The sequence below is a fragment of the Stenella coeruleoalba genome, assembly GCF_951394435.1.
Source record: "Stenella coeruleoalba genome assembly, chromosome: 17".
Lineage (NCBI taxonomy): Eukaryota > Metazoa > Chordata > Mammalia > Artiodactyla > Delphinidae > Stenella > Stenella coeruleoalba.
In genome coordinates this window covers 72,346,722-72,372,189 of record NC_137163.1, presented here as the reverse complement: position 1 = coordinate 72,372,189, position 25,468 = coordinate 72,346,722, and the positions used below count along the sequence as shown (strand labels likewise).

At 41.6% G+C, this 25,468-nt stretch overlaps 1 protein-coding gene across 7 annotated transcripts in view; it reads right to left on the bottom strand.

Annotated features, from left to right (window-relative positions):
• The window catches only part of ASPH (aspartate beta-hydroxylase), a 414,018-nt gene that overhangs the window by 312,948 nt on the left and 75,602 nt on the right, over positions 1 to 25,468 (bottom strand). For all 7 annotated transcript variants that reach the window (XR_013824500.1, XR_013824501.1, XR_013824502.1 and 4 more), the window contains 5 exons: positions 25,070 to 25,120; positions 23,454 to 23,486; positions 18,855 to 18,893; positions 18,252 to 18,287; positions 10,931 to 10,975 (listed from right to left, as the gene is read on the bottom strand). Coding sequence is in view for 2 of the 7 variants with exons in the window: in XM_079901409.1 (XP_079757535.1) it covers positions 10,931 to 10,975; positions 18,252 to 18,287; positions 18,855 to 18,893; positions 23,454 to 23,486; positions 25,070 to 25,120 (204 nt within the window). In the remaining 5 variants the exon portion in view is untranslated. The remainder of the gene's footprint in view (positions 1 to 10,930; positions 10,976 to 18,251; positions 18,288 to 18,854; positions 18,894 to 23,453; positions 23,487 to 25,069; positions 25,121 to 25,468) is intronic.

The following is a 25,468-nucleotide window of genomic DNA, read 5'->3' as shown; positions in this document are numbered from 1 at the left end:
CATCGGTTACTAAGCTGCACTCTTGTAGGCATCAGGGATACAGGATAGAAGAAAAGCATCAAAAGTCTCCATCTCCAAAGAGCTTTCTCTCTGCGGTACCAGCAATGCCTGCAGGAGGGCTGGGCGTCTCCACACCTTCCAGTAATCTGTTACCTGACACATGGCTAGTGTAATTTTAAAAATCACGCGTAAAATGCAAGTTTCTAAGTTGACTAGAGAAGACGGGTAGGTGCTGGTCATGAAGAAAAGTTTAGGGCTCTCCACAAATCTTCCTGCCCCAGGGGGGAAACCAAGGAAGGAGGAGTGGATTGCACTGGTCACCTTTTAAATAGGTGTGGGAGGGCCCTGGCCAGGTGCGCTCCCAGGAATCAGGGCCACCGTGTTTGTATCTCCTGCAATGCAATACCTAGGGCGGGCGAGAGGCTGCCCTAAGAAGGCCTATAGCCCAATCATTCCGGCCCCGGGGCGAAAGCTGTGGGTTGTGTCCTCTTCTGCCCTACCTCACATCAGCATGCTGAGATCCAAGACTCGTGTTTGGGTGTGGAAAATACACAGAGCAGGGAATTTTAGCTTCTCGGGTTTGCAGTGCTTAAATTTAGCTTAGGTAAAGTTTTCTAAGAGATCCAGCTTACCTCACTAGCATTCTGCACAGTAGAATAAAGCGTAACTTTGCTTTACTTTACTCTTTGTACATAGGCTTCCCTGGGAGACCTCAAATGGCCCTCGATGCGCCAAAAAGGAAAATGATTTATTAAAATTTAACTGTCTGCCAGGCATTGTTCTAAACACTTAATGCAGATGATCCCATTTAACTCGATCAGCTCTGAAAGGTAATTTTAATTCTGTAGATCAGGCAACTGGCTTAGAGAGGCTAAGGAATCTTGCCAAGGGTTGCAGAACAATTAAGACGGATTCAGAAGGCCACACTCTACAACAATACTACGTTAGTCATGCTCTGTATATTCCAACAGTGGGCAGTCCATACATAAAAGGGAACTCTACACTCAGTCCAACCCAGAAAATTACAATCTCACCGGTAACTCGAATTTAGTGTTTAAATACATACACGAAAAGAAAACGATGTTACACATTCTCTAACTGTACTAACGTTACTTTTCCTTTTTCTTTTGACAGTCCAGAATCATTTTTAAAATCAACATGAAATGAATGAATAAAATGCTGAAAATCAAACATTGTTCAAATATATGGGACAGCACGGCACAAATCTGCATGGAACAAAAACATTATGACGTTCCTTTGCTGACGATCCACAACTGCAGAGCTCAGTTCTCAGAAATCTACAAAGCGAGTCAACGTGTCAGAATTTGAAGCTGTTATTAAAGACAATCAGTGTGGCAGATATAACGGATCGCTGAACTACTGCCTACAGCACGTGTGGATGTGATGAGGTAACTGAAGATAATCGAGAAAAGTTGCATTTAGACTTTCTTTTTAAAACTATACCACATATGAAGATTTCAAACTTACAAAACATTGTGTCGAATACAAGGTCATTTTCATTTTTATGAAAGAAAACGATGTGGACTTTGATATAATTTAATGAGCATTTCTGGTATACATACTATATATCAGATACTGTGTTAAAAAATGGGGATAGGAAAATAAATGACTCATTCTTTGTTCTTGAATAGCCCACAGTAGAGTAAGAGAGACAAAATGACTGCACCATGTGGCAGAGCCCAGCTAGTCGCTCTCCTATGTCCAAGTGGACTACTTCCCCAGGCCACTGCATCTAGACGGGGCACATGGCCAGTCTCACCAGTAGAATGCTGACACAAAAGTGATGTCTGCCACTTCCAGGCCAGGCCCTACGTCTCCTGTGGCATCCTCCACACTCTCTTTGTTCATCAGTTAGCACAGTGCAGGGGATCTGCAGAAAACTCCAAAGCCAAAAGGAATGGTGGACAGGTGGTTGTATGGGTCAGAGCCCACACCTCCCACCCGGAAAGAGAACCCTTTGCTGGGATAAACCACTGTCCTTCGGGGTCTGTCTGTTAAGTTACTAGACCATGACCAATAGACAGTATAATGTAAATGTAGTTTTCAAAATGAAAGCACAGCACAGGGAGCTCTAGGAACACGAGAATGAGGCCCCTAAGTGATGGTGAGGGGGGAAGGGAGGGAGGGAATTCCTAGAGAAGAGGCAACTGGAGACTCATCCCAAAAGATAAGCAGGATTTACCTGGGGTGGGGGAAAATGTGACAGAATACTACATTGCATGTACCAATTTAAAGGGTACAGTGGAATAGAGAAGGTACTGGACCGGTAAGCAAAGTGGGTTTTCACCTAAAAGCAATGTAGAGCCATTCAAATACTCCCAGCCATACTCCAGACATGTTTGCAGCTGTAAAGTCCTCAATGGAGAACAGTCTGGAAGAGTTGGGAGCTAGAAAAGGCAGAAAGGCCAGTTAACCGGTCTGCTGCAGTTCCCCATGGCAGGAATGAGAAACGCAAGGTCTGGCGCAGAAAAGAGGAAGCAGATCAAAGAGCGCATGGAAGCATCAAAGGAACTTTCTGACCAACTAGACAAGTGGTAGAATATGGAGGATGAGAGGTCATCAAGGAATGAAGGATTTCCAGGTTTCTGGATTAGATAACCAGGTGAATGGTGGCATCAGAAATGGAGAAATAGGCTACAGGAGAATGGGGACGAGCAGATGTACAGAGAACAGGCTGGGCTCGAACTGTATATGGGACATCAAGGAGGTGAAGTCCACAGGCTGGTGGATATTGAGTTCTATCAAGTTCAAGGCTAGACAGGTGTGTGCTTGAGGGTAGCTGAAGCCATGGAATGGATGAGATCCGATTGAAAGAAAGGCCAGAACCCTGAGGCGACAGCACACAAGGAAGCAGTATTGGGGGCACACTCATCTGCTGGGAAAGGTGGTGATGGAGACTACAGCACGATGATTCCTTCTAAAGAGGTGTCCTCAGCTCCAACTGATGGCTGCCATGTGGGAGAGTAAAGCGCAGTGTTCTCAGAGCTTCCGATTCCTTTTTCCCTTCTCCCGGGTCTTCAGGTACCGCTGCAGCGCCTGCTGCGTGAGCTTCCGGACACGCATCTGGCCCTCCTTGCAGGGCACCACGGTGCCGGTCCTGCCGAGGCGCACGGTCACTTTCATCCTGGCCCCCGGCGACCGGGCCGGGCTGGGCCGAACAGGTGTCTGGGCCGGCGGGCGCGGGCGGGCACAGAGACCCCGGGGCGCCCTCCGGGCCGGGGGCTTGCAGCAGAGCCCCTTGGCCCCGGGCAGGCGGGAATCGAAGAGGAGGCGGCAGCGGGGAGGGCGACCCCCCAGGTGGCGGGGGGCCGGGGACGCCGAGGTTTAGGGCCCCGGCCCCGGCCCTGGTGGTGGCGCGCGGGCCTGCAGTTAGGAGGAAACTTTTGCGCCGGATCCCAACTCCTCCGCTGTGCGCCTCGCTCTGGGCTCCCGCCTACTTCTTCTTTTTCAACACTATTTAACATTATAAGGAAAATCTTACTAAAAAGAACAGGATCTTAATCTTTTAAAAACCGTCATACAACCATTAAAAAAAATCACTTTTGCATATTCAATTATTCTGAACGCAATCATATTCCAGCTACTGCGCTAATCTGCCTACTGGCCAGTTCTTGTTGGCAAAGCTAATCTCCATCCAGGCCTGTGTGTCCTCCCGAGTTCCTTGTCACACTGGCATCTGTTCACCCCCCAAGACCCAGACCTGGGGCTCCGCTTCTCCCTGACCCAGTCTTCACTAAGTCACATGGTCCCCCGTCCTCTCTCTCCAATAGCGCTTCCCCAGGTCAGGTCTTATCACAACATCACCTGGACTATTACTCCTTAGTTACCTAACTGCCCTCCACCAGCTTGTGGCCGCCCTCCAATGGCTTCCGCCCTCCACCTGGTGCCCACCTGAGCACTCTAGACTCTAGGCCATGAATGACCTCAGCCAGCAGGCATTTCAGCCTCTCTGACCCTCAGTCTCCTTGTCTGCAAGCAGGGTAATAACACCCATGTGCTGGGAAAACTCGACTCCCTAACTCAGCACTTAGCAGAGTAAGTGCAGTCAGGAAAAGTGGTCTGCTTAGCCTGAAAGTCTTTTTCTAAGAGTTTCTTCTGGGCATATTGGAAGAGAAAACAACACTTTCTAGAACCCCAGAAGCTTCGTCCCTATGTGTCTAGTTTTCCTTTTCTGCCCACAGAATGAAGATCAGAAGAGAACCTTCTGTATCCTATGCTGCCCTTCCAGCTGCTCCTTGGTCCTCTCAACCAGGCTGAAGTTAATATCCCCACCGTGTGATGGTCAACAGAGGATCAGAGGGTACAGGGGAGGGGAGTGGCCGCACCAGGGAATTATCAGAACTTCTAGGTGCCGGACAAAAACCTACACAGGATGGATGCAGGGGCTATTTCATTTTCATTCTGCTCCCAAAAATGTAGCATAATAGTAAATGTGAAACAAAATAAATAAACATTACCTACAAGAAATAGGTTAAGAAAGAGGTTGAAGGTACGCCTTTGTGATTTTAGTCATCAAAAATGCTATAATATTCTAAAATACTAGTAAGTATAAAATGAACCAATTTTGTTATGTAACAAAACAAAAAATAATATACTTCAAAATAAGGACAATGTAGAGATGAATTCTGCATTTTATTGCACTCAAATAACATTCAACAGAAGATGATTACATTATTTTTAGAAAATCCACTGATGCTGCCCAGCTTGGCATATATCTGTAAAGACAAGTCTCATTCGTTGAGATATTTGGAATTAGAAAGTATTTGAAGTTGACCACAGCATAATGAATCTTCAATGTCCAGAGTTCTAGAGATGATTATATACAAAAATCCAGCAAAATTTATTCTACGCAGTTATCAGTTCTATGTCACTCCTAAGTTCCCCTAAAAAAATATGGCTTTATAAAAAGTAGTCTTCTATAATTCACAATACGGAGTAAGAGCTTCAGGAGATTCTGAGTAGCAACTCTGTATTACCCAGATCACAGCTTTAGAAAATTATTGCTTCTTTACTAACATATTACTTTGGGTTTCACTACACTACGGTTCAGCATAACTTACTACATTGTACCGATGACCTCTAATGAGAAAAATATAAAATCTCTTTGATTTTGACCCTAAAAGCAGAAAAAAATGCCACTTTATCTTAAAACAATGTGAACATGATCAACAGCTCCCCGGACACACAAATGAAACCACTTCTTAGAGTTTTTTTTTTTTATAGCTCAGGGTCCTTTCAAAATGAGGGTGTAGCTACCTTTTTTTTTTCTAACAAATGAGTATTTTCATCACGGCGGCTATTTCTGAGCCACAAATTACTCACACTAAAAATAGAAGAAATGCTTCAGCGTGGAAAGGAAAGGGCTCAAACATTGTCAAACAGCAGCGGGCCTCTGGCCTGTGAGCACTTTTCACACAGCCTACATCACCCAGCCAGAGGCCCTGTGGACTTTTATACACGGAGCAGGCTTCGGCGTTGTACGGGCGTTACTTAACCAGCCAAAGGCAGAACAACCTTTACGTTATGCACCAGTAATTGATAAGAGACTTTCTAAAATTTACACAGATACTCACGGGACTACAGCTATTCTACAATCACTCTGAGGTGTGGAAAAGCATTTTTGCATGATATAACAGGCCATTCCTTTCCCCTGCGTCCTAACAATAACGTTCCCCCCTTATTTTGAAAAATAAATTAACCATGATAATTTAAACTTTTATTGAAATTTAAAATTTTTCTAATTAACAAGCTAAAAGCTACAGGAATCTCAAATGTTGAGCTTTACCCTGAATACTCGAAGCTAATGTAGCCATTTTTTATAAAGGTATTGCTGCAGATATATACAACGCAAATCTTCACAGCTAATAATGACCCCATCAGTGTCTTTAAGACACTCTTAGTGGTTTTAAATCATGTTTCACACAGTGTATATAAGTCAGCCCAACACAGTTAGTGTTAATTACGGATAAGAGATATTAAAATCCTGCCATGACAATTGCTGCTACCTCATCAATACGATTATTAACTATTGTCTGAAAAACACATAAATGCAGGTAAGACTAAAAGCTGTGTCACAAAAGGAAAAAGAAAAGAAATCCAATGGATCCACTAAGGCTATCAGAAAAGGACATGCAGGAATGTAACATCACATGTGATTTCTGTTTCTAAAAAAAAATACACTAAAATGCCAGTGGACTATGGTTCATTCAAAACATCTTTAGTGTTCATTCCCAAAGATCTTGGTCTGCTCAGAAATTACTTCACAAGATCTATCCCAGCCATCTTTTGCAGCGTATGGGTAAACTGGTCCTCCTGTGGTGGTAGGGGCAGCCTTTCTGAAGCTTTAAGTATCTGCAAAGATAAGGGGAAATCTAAATTAAAGGACCAACTAGACATAGACTGCGAAACTGCTTCATTTTTACTCTACTTTTAAAAAACCCAGCAACAGAAGTAAATGCTTTTTTTTTTTTTTGTATTGTTGTTGTTTTTAACAGCAACAGGGTAACAGAATGATTCACTACCTACAGTAGTCCCTGGGGGCCCTACTACTATGAAAGTAGTTCCTACTGCTTTCATTGCAAAGCTAATGAAAATCAGAGGTTCTCTAGAGCATCTGAGAATTACAACTGAATTTAAAAATGTCAGTCTTTTGCGAAATACAAATTAAATTAAATTTCTCCCATCAATGTTTTCACTGTATTAAAAAGAAATGCAATAGAGGGGGGGAAAGTCTAGTATGGCATTTGAAACACAAATATAGGAAGGATTTTCAAGGGGCAAGAGAATACTGAAGTTGCAGTTAAAATATATTACTTTAATAATCTTATATCAATTTTAATGTTATTGAAGATATAAGTGGTTGGTAAAAAAAGTATACACTATTTTAAAAGAAGTAAAATTCATTCCTGTCCAACTTTCAACAAATATTTTCTTATTCCGAACTCTAGTGTCTGATTTATTTTACTACCACAGCACTGGATCTATGTTACAATTAGAGTAAAAAAGGCGTTTGTGCACATAAAGGCCCAAATTCTGATATAATTTCTAAAGCTGGATTGTGATCCTTCCTTCCTCCCTCCCTTCCTTCCTTCCCTATGTATCTGTCTACATGTGTGCATACGTGTATGTGTGTAACCAGAAATTTTTATGTAAGCAGAATTATTTCGTGCTAATGAGAAGGAACTGGAAATTATACGTATACTTTTGTGCATCCAACGGAAATGAATGTTTGTCTACCAAAAGACATGTATAAGAATATCCACAGCCGCTTTCTTCATAACAGCCCCAAACTAGAAATAGTCCCTGCAGCCATAAACACAGAATGGAATTTTAAATGGAATATTACAGTAAATAGCAGTGATAAAACCAATAACTATAAATATCAAACTGGATGAAACTCACAGTCATAATGGTGAGCAACAGAAACCAGTCACAAAAAGAGAGTATATATATGTGTGTGTGTTTACTTGCGGTTCTATTCAATCAAATTCAAAGACGGGCAGATCAATCTATGATGACACGGGTCAGAACAGTAGTTATCATTTGTGGGCGCGTTACTGGGGGAGGGGAGAGGGAGAGACCTCCAGGGGCTGGAAGAACTCTGCGTAGTGGGTACAAGAATGTATCACACGTACAAGTCCATCAAACTGTACCCTCAACATGTGAGCACCTCCCTGTGTGTAAATTACACCTCAACAGAAAGAGTTTTAAAAGATGGGTTTGACCTTAGGTTCTCTTAGAATTTAACCGTTAGCTGGATTGTGAGGAATAAGCACTTCTGTAACCTGTGCAATCAAAAATCCTGGAGACCCTGGGAACTTATTCAAAGAATAACAAGGCAAACAACGTAAAAGCTCAGTTACAGTTCTGAATGACTCAAGTTATGCCCCTACATATTTGAAGTCTCCACTCGGAAGTAGTCCACCAAGTTGCAAACCCAGAGTCTCCAAATTCAGGCCAGTGGTCTCTGCTACCCTCTGTTCCTCTCGCCTTCTGTATCTCCATTAAGGTTCCATCATTCATCCATTCAAGCCAGAAGCACAGGAATCAAGCTCGACTCTTCCCCCTCAACCAGCCCCTCTCCCACCAAATTACCTCCACCGCCAGGGTCCGTGAAATCCGTCCCTGCTCTGCGTCCCTGCCACCAGTTCCAGGTCCCACCACTTCTGCTTAGATGAACACATCTGCCCCCTGACTGGTCTCCACCTCCCCACAGGACCTCCTCTGTTCAAATCTGGATCTGATCACACGACTACCCGGCTTGGAATTTTTCTGCTGCTTCCCTGCACTTTCAGGCCCACGTTCAAATTCGCAAACATCGTTTACGGGATCCTCGGAGAAGCGCCGCCTGCCCGTCCACACTGTCTACTTACACCTGTACCTGGCACACCACCTTGGACTTTGTGCTGCACGCACTTGCCGTGCCCACCCCCGACGTGCCAGCTCCTTCACTTCCAGCAGCTCCTCAAGGCTCTGCTCCAGCACGACCACACGTGGGAGGCCTTGCCTTACGCTTGCACTCCAGGCCCCAAAGTCGGGTTAGTTCCCCCTCCTCTGGGTGCTGCCCTGTGTACCACTCTGAGAAGCTAATGACGCCGTATTGGTTGCTATCCCCAGCTGTACACCCACAGGATGGGATTATCACGGCGATGAGTATGTTACTATGAACTTTAATACGCAATATTAAGATTGTATAACCTAGTCGTAGAAAGATCGGGGAAGGCAAAGTAATCATCAGTTAGATTCCGAGGGCCAGGAAAAACCGATACCCAGCATTTTGCAGAGGGCCTCAGTTTGCGTTTTCCACTGAATAAGGAATTTTAAAGATTGAAAGGTAGTAAGGAAATGGGTCCCACGATTGTTTCCTCAGTTCCTGCATCACATAATTCAACACTGTTGCAAAAGCAGTCACCTTATTGTACAAAATAGAGACCGATTTATGAATATTATTCTTTTGTAAGATTGAATAATTTAAAACATGTAATATAAAGTAAGACTAAGAATAGGAGATAAGCAAACCCAGTGCAATCATTACAAATAATTATTGCTGACCCTCCGCCTCACATCCTCTTTGGTGAAGGTCAAACTACAGCCGTGCAGTGCATCACTCAAATTTTTATGACACCAGAATGTAAGACAAATGCATTACAACTGACAGGTTCCAACTCCTTGATCAGGGCTCTCAGAATTTAGCTTCTCTTGATCCAGCTCAGAGATCAGGCTAATTAATTACTAAACAACAAGAGCCACGGCCACCATTTACTGGGAGCTCGTTATGTGTCAGGAAATATGAATCCAATCTTCATTTTCATTTACTTCAGCTGTTAAACATCTCATCAAAAAAGGCACCTTATTCCAGCCCCCCAACCACTTAGTATTTTGTATTTATGTTCCAAGGAAATTCTTGGACTGCATTTATAAAACACCAAAGTAGAAGCACAGAACTTTTTGGTCAGAAAATATTATTACGTTTCATACCTTCATTCAAGTCAGGTAAATATTAAAAAATATCAACTATAACTAGAAAAAAGTCAGTGTTGCAGAAACTCGTTATTTTTAGGAATACTTAGAAAACAATTTTCTTGAGAGGAATGGACAGTAATCAAAATGCAAATTCAGTAACCTGCCCTGCATCCTCAGGTTAGAAACAAGGCACTCTGTGAAGCATTGCTCAACAACGAAGAGGAAATTACAGAAGCAGGGCAGAAACATCAACCTTCCCTGCTCTGTGCATCTTTCCCAAACACAAAATATACTCATATGCCCAGTAGTCATCTTGTAAAAGATCAATTTCTCCATGGATGTCTTTTCTCACTCATATCACAATACCAACAATGCAGCTCCTTTAGTATTCGTATGTATTTTAAATGTACAGCACACCACAACTATCAAAATCTACAGCATCCCAACTGGTAAATAAGCAAATATGAGCTGTGGTGTAACTAAAAACACTCTTCGATTAGAAAAGGTTGTTCTCCTCTTGAAATTTAGTATTTCACTAAATTTTGGAAGGCACAATTATTTCTACCAAAATCAGTAATACGAATGTACATCACTGCTACAGAATTCACATTAAGCATCATGTGAAAACCGTGAGTAAAAATTGAACCAATAAATGACACAGAAAGAAAACAAATGGAAATAAAACAGAGAGACAAGAAGAAATACATTTGGGAAAGAGGTGTTGGAAAATCCTCTCCTAATGAAACATTTTTTTCCCACTTTGAAAGCAAGAGGTTTCTATGTTAATTTCCGACTGCAGGTATGGTTAATGTCATCTCTGAAACGCATCTGAAAGCACAGGCCTTGGTTGAACTCACTGATGATGAGTTTAAACTCACTGATGATGAAAGGGACATACGGGGGAAGGGAGGAAAAAGCAGAGGGTGTAACACAGTGGGCTGGCAGGAAGGACTGCCTGGGTCACGCAGGGCACAAGGGTGCTCTCGGGGAAGACGGGGGAGGAGGAGGGCCAATGTCACTAATTTAAACACTATTAATCTTTTATCTGAAGGCAAGTCTGATTCCACATCCTCCATCAGATAGCCTGTCAATCAGAACAAAAGGAAAAAAAAAAAGCCTAACTTCCACTACTAGCACCATCTATAATGGAAGCCTACCTAACTTCCACTACTAGCACCATCTATAATGGCAACAATCATACAGTACTTTGATCATGAGTACTCCTCAAAGTCTAGCTCAACAAATATGTACTAGACTCAGTCTGATGTCTATTTCCCATTACTTTGGCTCAACTGACGAAAACACGGAACAGTTTCTTTTTAAATTTAGGTATAATTAATCCTCCTCTCTCAGGAATTCTACTCTTCATAGAATTATTCCAACTAGTGTATCAGCAGCATCTTTTAAACAAAAAAGGAAAAAGCGATACATATGACAAAATCCATACCTGGTGGTACTTCTCGCTGTTCCTCCGCATGGGGCACGTGCACCTCTAAAATAAATAAATCATAAATCATAAAACACTGAATTACAGATTGCTGACCAGTATTTAAAATACAGACCACTGATCTTTAAGTTACAGTGATCATTTTTACAGACTTTTTTGGGTGTTCAACTGCAATTATCATAAAACATTAGGTTTTTCCACCATCCCAACACAGAAAAATTAGCTATAACTTTGTAAAAGGTTGTATATTTCTCAACTGTCCTGAACTACAGGCTTTAAAACATTATCTGCCTAACTGACTGACCTCAAAACTCAGTCTGGCAAAGGAGATATGAACTAAAACCTAAGTTTTCACCACAATTTTGCATCAGACTTGACAAGAAAGCTGAAGAAAGACATTTAAAGCATCTCATTTCTTCTTAATGGCACAAAAAGTCAAATTGAAACCGAATCTTAAAAATATATCACTATCTTTAATAAACTTGTTTTTGAAAAATAATACTCAAGGTTAACATATTCTAAAACTAGCCAGAAATGTGGATATGAAGGTTAACATCTAGTCTTTTTCCTTGGCTACTTCAACCTACTTACAACTAAAGAAACTGTAAGCCTCCCCACTCAACAGTATAATGATATACTGACTTGATTCACTCTATAAAATTACATCACATATTTACATCTTCATCCCTACCAACCCCTGTAACATTACCGTAATCGAGAGGTAAGATTGTATCTGCTTTCCCTTTGCTCAAGATTTTTAACAGGCTTTGGTCAAAAGGAGGAATTTTTATTAGCATTTTCTAAAACTCAAAATATTTATGCAGCTATTTTAATCATTTTTCTTCTTGCATTACTTTGCTTCTAATTTTAAGAATGATACATGCTCAAAACAGTTGGAAATATTTTAGATAAAAGTAAAAAGGAAACAGAAAACTATCACACATATTCTCCCTGACCCCTGTTACGCTTCTGGAAGAGTTCCTTCTCCTAGTGGCAGCACCATGAATGTTCACTAGCTTTCGGTGTTGTGACTGGCTTGTTCACGGTTTGCCTATTTATTTGGTTCTTAATAATCTAGAGACATGTTAGCACTTTACCAACTTGACCAATATTTTTCTCAGAACTTCTTTTACTTTTGTCATTTTAGGTATATTTGAAAAACTTGTATGCATCGTAAAGTATTAACCACATCCGTTGTTATTTTCATCCCTGATGTGATACTGAGAGACATTATCACTGTGATAAATTTTCATCCAAATTTGTTCTGAGAAAATGTACATTTAACAAACTTATCTGAAATGTATTTTGGTAATGATATAACAAGATTTTTTAAAAGAAATAATTCGTTATATTAGCACAACCTGAAAGTATTGCCTGTTGATAGAGCCTACTTTGTCTTACTCCAGGACTTTGTAAACCCACTTCAGTATGGCTTTGACCCCCATCAATCTACTCAAATGGCTTTTGCTGAGATCACCGACATTCTCCACATTGCCAAATGCGATCGATGCTTTGCAAGTCCTGAAATTCCAGTGGCAGTAGCACAGAACATACTCTCCCTTCCTTCTGCTCTTTCCCATCCTTCCCTGCTGGTTTTCTCACTGGCTATGCATGCTCCCTCAAACGTCACAATGTTGGGATTCCTTAGAGCTCAGTTCTGGAACTGCTGGTCTACTCCCTCTGCACTCACCTCCAAAATGATCTATTTCCATGGAATTGGCGCCATCTCCATGGGGATGGCTCCAAGCATTCACATCCATCTCAGATCTCACCCATCGAGCTCAGATTGGCATATCCGACTCCCTGCTTGACGCCTCCACCTGGGCATCTCACCCATCTAGCTCAGATCGGCATATCCAACTCCCTACTTGACGCCTCCACCTGGGCATCTCACCCATCTAGCTCAGATTGGCATATCCAACTCCCTACTTGACGCCTCCACCTGGGCATCTCACCCATCGGGCTCAGATTGGCATATCCAATCCCTACTTGACGCCTCCACCTGGGCATCTCACCCATCGAGCTCAGATTGGCATATCCGACTCCCTACTTGACGCCTCCACCTGGGCATCTCACCCATCGAGCTCAGATTGGCATATCCGACTCCCTACTTGACGTCTCCACCTGGGCATCTCACCCATCGAGCTCAGATTGGCATATCTGACTCCCTACTTGACGCCTCCACCTGGGCATCTCACATAATTCCTGAACATAAAATACCTAATATGGAATCTTTGATTTTCTTCCCTAAACCAGGAAAGAATATCATTTCTTCTCAGTAAACAGCCCTAACATCCAACAGTTATTCAAAGCAAACCAAAGGCCCCTTTATTCCTCTTTACTTCACCACCATCAGGAAGTTCCATCAGCTGTAATTCTAAAATACATTTCAAGTTTAAAACTTGCCCCTCCATTTCCACTTCATGGTCTTCCTCCAGGCCACCATGATCCCTTCTCTGGATTAGGACTCAATAGTTTCCTAACAGGGTGGCCCCTGCTTCCCTTCTCGCTCCATCCAATCCATTCTCTAAGATACAAGTAATCTTTCAAAACATAAATCAGATTATGTCATATCTCACAAGTATTTCCATAGATTCTGACTGTACTCAGAAAAAAATCCAAATTCCTTACTAGGTCCTCCAAGGCCCCAAATGATCTGTCCCATCTCTTTACTGCTTAAGCCAATTCAAATTCAGTTTTCTGTTACCTGCAGCAGAAAGTAACCTTACTGACACAGAAGGGTTTAAGCACAGGACTGACATAGCCAGATGTGTACTTCTGAAGAGCTCATCCTAGCGACACTGTGAAAGATGGATTTGAAGGCGACAAGCGTGGAGTTAAGAAGACTAGACTAAGAAGACTAGCTAGCAGGCTACAGCCATTGTCCAGGAAGTTGATGAGGGGCTGGACTAGATTACCAGAGCTTCAGAGGAAAGAATAAATTTGAGAAATGTTTAAGGAGACTATTCAACAGGACTTGGGATTAGCTATAGAGAGACGGGGAGAGGACACAACACCCACATTTCTGGTTTGGGAACCCGAGGACTTATTGATGCAACCAGCCAAGATGGGGGAAGACAAGGGAAGAGAAGTTTGGTGGGCGAGTGACGATGACAACACTCCTCTCGCTGTGCACTCAAGTGCCGCAGGAACATAGAAGCTGCGGGCTGGGCCAGAGGCGCACAATCCAGAGCCCCACTGCCCAGCAGAAGGAATTCCCTGAGCAGCCTCTGTTACGCCCTCTACTGGCTGATCAAAAGGTTAGGAAAAAACTGTATTTTTTTTTTCAGTTCATCCCTAATGCTTTTAACGTTTTTATTGGAGTATAATTTCTTTACAACGGTGTGTTAGTTCCTGCTTTAAAACAAAGTGAATCATCTATACATAAACATACATCCCCATATCTCCTCCCTCTTGCGTCTCCCTCCCAACCTCCCTAGCTCACCCCTCTAGGTGGTCACAAAGCACCGAGCTGATCTCCCTGTGCTATGCGGCTGCTTCCCACTAGCTATCTATTTTACATTTGGTAGTGTATATATGTCCATGCCACTCTTTGTCCCAGCTTACCCTTCCCCCTCCCCATGTCCTCAAGTCCATTCTCTATGTCTGTATTCCTGTCCTGCCCATAGGTTCTTCAGAACCTTTTTTTTTTAGATTCCATAAATATGTGTTAGCATACGATATTTGTTTTGCTCTTTCTGACTTACTTCACTTTGTATGACAGATTCTAGGTCCATCCACCTCACTACAAATAACTCAGTTTCGTTTCTTTTTATGGCTGAGTAATATTCCATTGTATATATGTGCCACATCTTCTTTATCCATTCATCTGTCGATGGACACTTAGGTTGCTTCCATGTCCTGGCTATTGCAAATAGAGCTGCAGTGAACATTGTGGTACATGACTCTTTTTGAATTATGGTTTTCTCAGGGTATATGCCCAGTAGTAGGATTGCTGAGTCGTATGGTAGTCCTACTTAGTTTTTTAAGGAACCTCCATAGTGTTCTCCATAGTGGATGTATCAATTTACATTCCCACCAACAGTGCAAGAGGGATCCCTTTTCTCCACACCCTCTCCAGCATTTATTGTTTGTAGATTTTTTTTTTTTTTTTTTTTTTTTGGCGGTACGCGGGCCTCTCACTGTTGTGGCCTCTCCCGTTGTGGAGCACAGGCTCCAGACGCGCAGGCTCAGTGGCCATGGCTCATGGGCCCAGCCACTCCACGGCATGTGGGATCTTCCCAGACCGGGGCACGAACCCGTGTCCCCTGCATCAGCAGGCGGACTCTCAACCACTGCGCCACCAGGGAAGCCCTATTGTTTGTAGATTTTTTGATGATAGCCATTCTGACTGGTGTGAGGTGATATCTCATTGTAGTTTTGATTTGCATTTCTCTAATGATTAGTGATGTTGAGCATCCTTTCATGTGTTTGTTGGCAATCTGTATATTTTCTTTGGAGAAATATCTGTTTAGGTCTTCTACCCATTTTTGGATTGGGTTGTTTGTTTTTTTGATATTGAGCTGCATGAGCTGCTTATGTATTTGGGGGATTAATCCTTTGTCAGTTGCTTCATTTGCAAATATTTTCTCCCATTCAGAGGGTTGTCTTTTCGTCTTGTTTATGGCTTCCTTTGCTGTGCAAAAGCATTTAAGTTTCATTTGGTCCCATTTGTTTATTTTTGTTTTTAGTTCCATTTCTCTAGGAGGTGGGTCAAAAAGGATCTTGCTGTGATTTATGTCATAGAGTATTCTGCCTATATTTTCCTCTAAGAGTTTTATAGTGTCTGGCCTTACATTTAGGTCTTTAATCCATTGAGTTTATTTTTGTGTATGGTGTTAGGGAGTGTTTTAATTTCATTCTTTTTTTTTTTTTTTTTTTTGGTGGTACGCGGGCCTCTCACTGTTGTGGCCTCTCCTGTTGCGGAGCACAGGCTCTGGACATGCAGGCTCAGCAGCCATGGCTCACGGGCCCAGCCACTCCACGGCATGTGGGATCTTCCTGGACCAGAGCACGAACCCGTGTCCCCTGCATCGGCAGGCGGACTCTCAACCACTGCGCCACCAGGGAAGCCCTAATTTCATTCTTTTACATGTAGCTGTCCAGTTTTCCCAGCACCACTTACTGAACAGGCTCTTTTCTCCACTGTATATTCTTGCCTCCTTTATCAATCATAAGGTGACCATATGTGCGTGGGTTTATCTCCGGGCTTTCTATCCTGTTCCACTGACCTATATTTCTGTTTTTGTGCCAGTACCATACTGTCTTGATTACTATAGCTTTGTAGTATAGTCTGAAGTTAGGGAACCTGATTCCTCCAGCTCTGTTTTTCTTCCTCAAGATTGCTTTGGCTATTCGGTGTCTTTTGTGTTTCCATACAAATTGTGAAGTTTTTTGTTCTAGTTCTCTGAAAAATGCCATTGGTAGTTTGATAGGGATTGCATTGAATCTGTAGATTGCTTTGGGTAGTATAGTCATTTTCACAATGTTGATTATTCCAATCCATGAACATGGTATATCTCTCCATCTGTTTGTATCATCTTTAATTTCTTTCATCAGTGCCTTATAGTTTTCTGCATATAGGTCTTTTGTCTCCTTAGGTAGGTTTATTCCTAAGTATTTTATTCTTTTTGTTGCAATGGAAAATGGAAGTGTTTCCTTAATCTCTCTTTCAGATTTTTCACCATTAGTGTATAGGAATGCAAGAGATTTCTGTGCATTAATTCTGTATCCTGCTACCTTACCAAACTAATTGACTAGCGCTAGTCATTTTCTGGTAGCATCTTTAGATTCTCTATGTATGGTATCATGTCATCTGCAAACAGTGACAGCTTTACTTGTTATTTTCCCATTTGGATTCCTTTTATTTCTTTTTCTTCTCTGATTGCTGTGGCTAAAACTTCCAAAACTATGTTGAATAATAGCGGTGAGAGTAGACAACCTTGTCTTATTCCTGATCTTAGAGGAAATGGTTTCACAAAAACTGTATTTCTAATACAAAAAAAGGCAAAGCCAAGTTGCATATTGTGAGGTTAGTTCTTTTACATAAAACAATATATGTGGGTTGGGCTGGATGAAGTTCTTTCTAGGGATTCTGAGTTTCCATTTTCTAATTCTAATTGAATAAAAAAACAGACTCAGTTATATTTTCCATAGAGAACTGAGTAGTAGGAGGTGGGAGAAAACCTGAGTGCCATCCAGCCTGCTCCAAGGATGATCAGCTTAGACAGAGCGGCCCACAGCTCCTGTGCTGGGGTCTCTCCCAGCAGCAAAGTGGACAATGAGGGAAGTTCTAGCATCCCCTCTCCTCCTCTCCCCTTCCCCCTCCCCATCTTCTCCAATTCAGTTGACTGTACTTTGTCTAACCAAGCTCAGAAGCAGTAACATTTAATCTGAAAACTGACAATCAGTGGATCATAAATGAATTCTAAGATTAATCTCATGAGCAAAATTCCCCATGACATGTTCCTTGTGAGCACACAGACTCCAGGGTCAACTGCCGGCCCCAATGCTGGATTGAAGACCAGCCCGGCCACTCTAGCTGGAACCCGGGCAGCCACCTGACCTCACCTCAGGCTCTCAGCCCTTCATTTGTAAAGTAAGTACAATGCTATTTGCCCAGGTTCCTCTTCAGTGCCTATGGTGAGAAACAATGGAAACAGTATATGGGAACGAGCTTTGCAAACTGTTATGAACTTCAGAAATCTAAGTCGTGTCGAAGCACGACTATGTAACATACGTAACAGGTTTTATTTTTCTGAAACAAACCCTTCAGGTTCAAAAAAAGGTTTTACCAGCTGAGTAACAATGTAAAGGACGCAATTATGAACACTGTGGTTCATGTCTCTTTTTGAATTATGGTTTTCTCAGGGTATATGCCCAGTAGTGGGACTGCTGGGTCATACGGTAGTTCTATTTTTAGTTTTTTAAGGAACCTCCATACTGTTTTCCATAGTGGCTGTATCAATTTACACTCCTACCATTTCAACCCCCCTCTGCCTAGGGATAACTCCTTCTCACAAGACCACCTCCTCCTATTTAGGGTGGCCCTCCTCACCCTAACAAGTTACTTTCTACTACACGATCCTGGTTTTATCTCCATCACTGCACTTCTCATAATCTTTAATGACTTCATCATCTCTTTGGCCACTAGAGTTCCAGCTGCAGTGAAAACAGAATTCCAACTCTCTTATGCACTCTTGCCCTCCTAGCCCCTGAGCACTGTAAAGACAGCAAATAGTGAGGTGTAATAAGTGCTTGCTGAAGAAATGAACATCATTTTAATATAAAAAGTGAAATCATGTCTATAAAATTAACTTACCTTCTAAAATTGTGTTTGAGTCATCTACAGCATTATCTAAAAAAAAGCAAACATGTCTTACATTAACTCATCTTCACTAGGTCCTTAAATGAACATTTCCACTCAGACCTAAATTTGGCTCTTTTTAGATTGGGGCTTCTTATAGAGACACTCACTAGAATATCAACTTTAATTTCTAAATTATATTCAAAGAATACATCAATCGGCTGGCATTATCCCTGCTGACATAAAACTTACACCACAAACAGGGAATAAACATATCAACATGATCCAATGACTTCCTTGGTGACTTGAGAATGTCTTGTATTTCTGACTAAATCTATCTTTTTATTTCACATCTTTTTTGGAGTATAAATGCTTTACAATGTTGTGTTAGTTTCTGCTGTATAACAAAGTGAATCAGTTATATGTATACATATATCCCCATATCCCCTCCCTCGTGAGCCTCCCTCCCACATTCCCTATCCCACCCCTCTAGGTGGTCCCCAAGCATTGAGTTGATCTCCCTGTGCTATGGAGCCTTTGTTCCACAAGCTATATTCATTTTCACAAATACAAGGGGAGCTGACTTGCAGGAAACATCTGCTTAGACAAATACCTTACCTGAATTTTCTGTCCCTTCATTTTCCGATGGCTCAAACGCTGCAAAGTACACAGAAAAAATAATCCTTGAGCACTGTGTCACTCCCATTAAAACACAACATTTGCGGTATGGTTCAATGTCTAATTTATCTTTGAACCTCTGGGTCTCAGTCACTGGGAAGCGGCAGGTTACAGAGTAGAGCCAGGAAGAGTTTGGTCTGGAGTAAAACAGGCCTGGTATTCAAATTGCAGGGCAGCCACTTTTAGCCAGAGGAGCAATTATATATGCCTCCTTCTTGTAAAATGGGGAAAATTAAAGTTCCTCCCCAGTCACTGTTTACCTGGATCCAGTAATTTGTTTACCCCAGGGTGACACTGAATTTCATTTTCTTATTTGCTTCGTGACTGCAGTGGAGGCTCTGAGTTACCCGTGGCTCAACCCGCTTTTCACTCTGGGTCCAAGTTTTTACCAGGCAGATTCTCTACTTTGCTTAGGGAGCAATGCTCAGATCTTTAACCTGGGGCAAATGGCCTGCCTCCAGTCCCTGAGAGAGAGAGGGTTCTGCGGCAGGTCTTAATCCACTACTTTAACCACGGTCCAGGCTCATCTCTCTCTGCTCCGCTGCAAAGGAGGCCCTTGTCTCGGCCGCCGTCTCTCCTCATGCCTGGCTGGTTCACTGCTTTCCTAGTCAACCTGATCCCTATTTTTCCATCTTCCAAAATGCCTGAAAATTTCTGCTACCCTAAGAGCAAACTGTGTTTTTTTTCTAGCATGGTTACAAATATATTCTCCTTGTTCATTTAATAAAGAAAAAAATTTGAACATCTACTGTGTTTCAGATATTATTACTAGTGCTCGGGTAGAGCAAGGTATAATTTTTAACAGATCATTTTCTATCCTTTTGGTGGCATTTGGAAGACAAAGGAGCAGTGAATGTTTGCCCACTCTGTCACCCTGAACGGTGCCTGCATTTAATATGCTCAAGTCTATCAACTGAAAAACAAATAAACAAGTCTTTTCTTTTTGTTGTTACTTTAATTTTATTCATTTATTTATTATGTCCTTTATTTTTTATTGAAGTATAGTTGATTTACAGTGTTTCAGATGGATAGCAAAGTGATTCAGTTATACGTGTGTGTGTGTATTCTTTTTCAGATTCTTCTCCATCATAGGTTCTCCCTGTCCTCTCCTTCCTCCATTTCACAGTCTAATTTCTTCAGAGTCATTTGCACATGCTGTCTCCTCACTTCCTCTCCTCAACCCACTCCAGTCTGTCTTCCGGCCCTGATAACATCCCTGAAAATGCTCCCCTAAGACCTCCCACGAGCACTCATTTAAACCCAATGGACACTTCCTGCCTTTACTGTATCAGGTCTCCTAGCAGCTCCTTGTCCTTGGACTCCAATGTGACCATACTCTGCTTTGAGTCTTTCCTTTCTCCTTCTCAACCTTCATCACATCACCTTTTTCTTACCAGGCATTAAATGTTGCTTTTTGTCAAAGTCCAGCCATAGATCCTCCTCTATTCCTGCTCTCTCCTCTCTCCTTAAATGATCTCAGCCTTTGGCTTCAATCACAATGCACATTCTGATGATTCTCAAACTCAACTACGAATAGACTTCTGAGATCCAAACACCATCCATCGGCTAACTTGGTATCTCCCCTTGGATGGCTCAACAGGCACTATCAGGGTGTATCGATTGTACTCGTGACCTTCTGGCCCCAAGCCTGTTTTCCAGTCTCACCGTTTGAGGAAAAAGCACCCCATCCACCGGGTGCATAAGCACAACAGTGGATGTGGTTCCCGACACCTTGCTCTCTCTCCCCAGCTACACTTGCACATCCATCCCCACCAACTTTATCTTCTACTTCTCCCCTTTGTCCACTTCCATTCACCTTCACTGCCACCACCCTGGTTTAAACCACTATCATCTCTGTCCAACTTCTGTCCACTGCAAACAGTTCTTGCCAAGGTTACCGGTGAGGCCTCCATAGCCCGAGATCCAAGGCAGGTCTTCAGTGCTCACTTGGGTGGGCTGAACACCCCTTTCTTAAAACTCATCTCCTCTGATGCCTCGTTTGGCAGAGATGTGACTCAGTGAACATCAAGTTTGGATAACTGCAGTAATCTAACTGGTCTCCCCACATCTACAATTTTTTTTTTTTTTTTTTTTTTAAGCCACGTGGCACAGCTTGTGTAATTCTTAGCTTCCCTGCAGTGGAAGTGTGGAATCCTAACCATTGTACCACCAAGCAATTCCCTCCCCACATCTACTCTTGTCTCTCCAATCTATTTGCTACGTTTTAGACAGATCAATCCTTACAAAATGCACTGCCCTAGAACAGTGTTCCAAGGTGGAGATGAACGCCCTTGACCTCTGGACCCAGACCATCTCACAATCTCAGCCCCAGTCTCTCTTATGCTCAGCACTCCAGACACACCTTCCCATCAGCAGCTTCATTCTACGTTCCAGCATCCTTTCCCCTGGCCTTGTCAATTGTTCTACTCTTCAGCTCATACTTCAGCCTTCCCTGGTCCACAAACTAGGTAGGGCCACTTTATACTCTTGTTGTACACTATGCTCATTCTTACCAGTACTTAATGTAATTGTAACTGAATACTAAACTAAAATGATTTGTATAATTTCTACCCCACTGCTAAAATACACAGTCCGTGAGAATATGAGCCATGTGTGTTCTTCACTGGAACTGCCCCAGTGTCCTACATTTTGGACACAGGCTACATGATACATATGTAGTATATGTAGTGTATGAATAAACAAATCAATTAGATGGTTAAGACTGCACTGTCATTTGCCAGGTGTTTCCAATGTAGGCTTAATGCTTTCCAGGACATTTTTTATGTGGAAAGCTGGTTCCCTCTACAGCCTTAACAAGCTTTATGTTTTCCAGGTCCTAGAATTTGGAACGTTTAATACAGAATATATTCTGTTCTCCGACTGAAAAACGGTTTTCTTTTCACCCGACTTACAGCTTTATATGTGTGTGTGTGTGTGTGTGTGTGTGTGTGTGTGTCTGTGTGTGTGTGTGTATAATACATATATATTTGGTCACTTGGTTTCCCTATCTGGGTTCCTGAACTGCACAATGGTATCTTTTCAGCACATAATGAAGAATCCTTTGTTCTCTTAGATCTATTTGATTTGAAAAAGTTTATGTTCTATAACAAGGTGATTCAAAGTATCTCATCAAAACCTGATGACCCCTCAGGTCATATTTTTACCCTGTTAACATTTTAAATTATATTTATTATGACATTCTTCCTATGAAAATATCTTTACTTTCACAACATCTTTTTTAGCATTTTATCTAATTTACACTTCTTGCAAATTTGATTTTAAAATTCTCTAGATCTAGTCTGCAACTTGCATTCCAAACATGTTCTTTCCAGCATATTTAGAAAAGCACCACAGTGACTGGCAGAAATGAGAAAACTATCTCAAATCCCACATCTACGTGCAACTTCTAAATTCCAAATTCCTATTTTCTCCTTCAAATTCAAAATTGAAAAAAAAAAAATCTAAATTCAATTGTAGTGGCCAAGTTATAAAAAAAATATATTAGTCCCTAGAGATAGACTGCAGGATTCTTCCAATGGGATCCTTCATATCCCATTAGGAACAGCCACTGTGGATGGTGATCTTGGTAGGGTCTAAAATTTTAAAATCACATGATTAATAAATCAGCATCTTAGATCTACATGCAGCCCTTCCTAATTTTCTTCACTTGAGATTCACCAACTGACATGAGACCACAAATGTTTTGGAAGTAGAGGCTCTATATTATTCATAACTGAAAGCCAAGCCCTAAAACCATCCAGCACATGGGAAGTCCTCCATATCTGACTCAAGCACTACACATTACTTCATCCTTCTTGTTTCACAGACAGTTATACCCAATGGGCTTCTTTCCTTCTACAGAGTCATCTTTGAAGATATAAGAATAAAAACGATCCACCATTGGTATTTTATCATTTCTTAGTCATGTGGACTTATGCAAAATTACTTACATTCTCTGAACCCTACTTCTTTCATCTGGGAAGTAGTGAATACATAATCTACTTCACGGAGTTTAATAAAACAGCATGAGAAGTGCTGGGGCAACAAGAGGAGCTATAACTGTCTAAATCAGAATCTGATGCCAGAACTATTTTCTTTATGCTGAAGAAAGCCCGGAATGAAGTTCTGCTCCACCTTTCTCCATGCTGGCAGATCAGTCATCTTCATTTAACTAAAATTAATCTGCAGAAGCAGCTAGAGTAGTTAAACTCTGACTAAAGTAGTCTTTCAAGCATGGGACTTATTTTTCATTAAAAGAGAGCTATGATTATAAAGTAATGAGATGTGTTTTCTTGAATAATTTGTAACCACTTCCTAAGGCACCTTGCAAAGAATTTAAGAAACAATTTAGGCAATGGCAGAACCACTGGAATAGGTAGACAATCTCCCCAAGTAAACTCTTTGAGAACTACCCATTCATTTGGATCTTTTAAGTTATGGTATAATATTTATAGCTAAAATACTACTCCCCATACTTCACAAACTCTGAGTAGATTTTAAAACAAGCAGGTAACTTAAGGTCAAGAAGCATTTTCAGACCTTGCTCATCATACTCTTGGTAGGTGATGTCATCTGCAAAAAAGAGAGTAAAACCAAAATAAGTATCAGTTGTTTAATAAGTATTGCTTATTACAATATTACTTGAGTCATTCTGTGTAATTGCTTAGCTAAAAAACACAACTTAATCTCAAATACAGAATTCTGTTCCTTTAAATATTAATGTTTGCACAATCAGTGAGAAATGCCTCTGGCCAAAAAACAAGAGGAAAGGGCAGGTAAATTATTTTCATAAAATTTCCTCAGATTGGCAGGGGGACCTTCAAGATGGCGGAGTAGGGCTTCCCTGGTGGCGCAGTGGTTGAGAGTCCGCCTGCTGTTGCAGGGGACGCGGGTTCGTGCCCCGGTCTGGGAAGATCCCACATGCCGCAGAGCGGCTGGGCCCGTGAGCCATGGCCACTGAGCCTGCGCGTCCGGAGCCTGTACTCCGCAACGGGAGAGGCCACAACAGTGAGAGGGCTGCATACCGCAAAAAAAAAAGTCTACAAACAATAAATGCTGGAGAGGGTGTGGAGAAAAGGGAACCGTCTTGCACTGTTGGTGGGAATGTAAATTGATACAGCCACTATGGAGAACAGTATGGAGGTTCCTTAAAAAACTAAAAATAGAACTACCATACGACCCAGCAATCCCACTACTGGGCATATACCCTGAGAGAACCATAATTCAAAAAGAGTCATGTACCACAATGTTCATTGCAGCTCTATTTACAATAGCCAGGACATGGAAGCAACCTAAGTGTCCATTGACAGATGAATAGATAAAGAAGATGTGTCATATATATACAATGCAATATTACTCAGCCATAAAAGGAAACGAAATTGAGTTATTTGTAGTGAGGTGGATGGACCTAGAGACTGTCAAACAGAGTGAAGTAAGTCAGAAAGAGAAAAACAAATACCATATGCTAACACATATATATGGAACCTAAAAAAAAAAAAGGTTCTGAAGAACCTATGGGCAGGACAGGAATACAGACATAGAGAATGGACTTGAGGACATGGGGAGGGGGAAGGGTAAGCTGGGACAAAGTGAGAGAGTGGCATGGACATATATACACTACCAAATATAAAATAGCTAGCTAGTGGGAAGCAGCCGCATAGCACAGGGAGATCAGCTCGGTGCTTTGTGACCACCTAGAGGGGTGGGATAGGGAGGGTGGGAGAGAGACAGAAGAGGGAGGGGATATGGGGATATATGTATATGTATAGCTGATTCACTTTGTTATAAAGCAGAACCTAACACAGCACTGTAAAGGAATTACACTCCCATAAAGTCGTTAAAAAATAAAATAAAATAAAATAAAACTGAGGCATTGTTGTCAAAAACAAAAAAAATTCCTCAGATTGGCATAAAGCAAGACATTCAAAAGAAACATTAGGAATTAATATCCTCTTCTGTTGTGAGGTGGTGGTAGATGAGATGAAATATGAAAACTGATATTCTTTGAATAATCTAATTTTGTTGCAAAGCAGAAAGTCTTGTATTAGGTGTTAAAATTATGTCTTTCACCCATCAAAAGAAAAGTCACCAGGTTAACAGAGCATTGCAGCCATAGAGCTGGAAGTATGTTTAATAGCTAATGAAAACGTCCATACCTGCTTGTTGATACATTCTTCCAGCATCATCTACCACTGGTTCACTGGAATCTAAAAAGAAAAAACATACATTTTTGACAAACCTGAACAAACCAAACACACTGCTAGACACTATTCTAAAATATTTACAAATTAATTCTAAACCTCACAAATGTGTAAGATAGACAGTATTATCATTATTTAATAAAATTTAAGCTGAATAACATTCCATAATTTTCTCTCCAGTCACAAAGATAGGAAGGAGCAGGGTTTGTACCCAGTTTGGCTCCACTAAATCATACTGCCTCATTCATTTCCAAATATTCTTTCCAGTATCCTCTCTACAAAGATCAAAATCCCAACAGTGGTCTGAAAAACACATCCCCTTTTCCCCCATTTCTTCATGTAATATTAAACTAT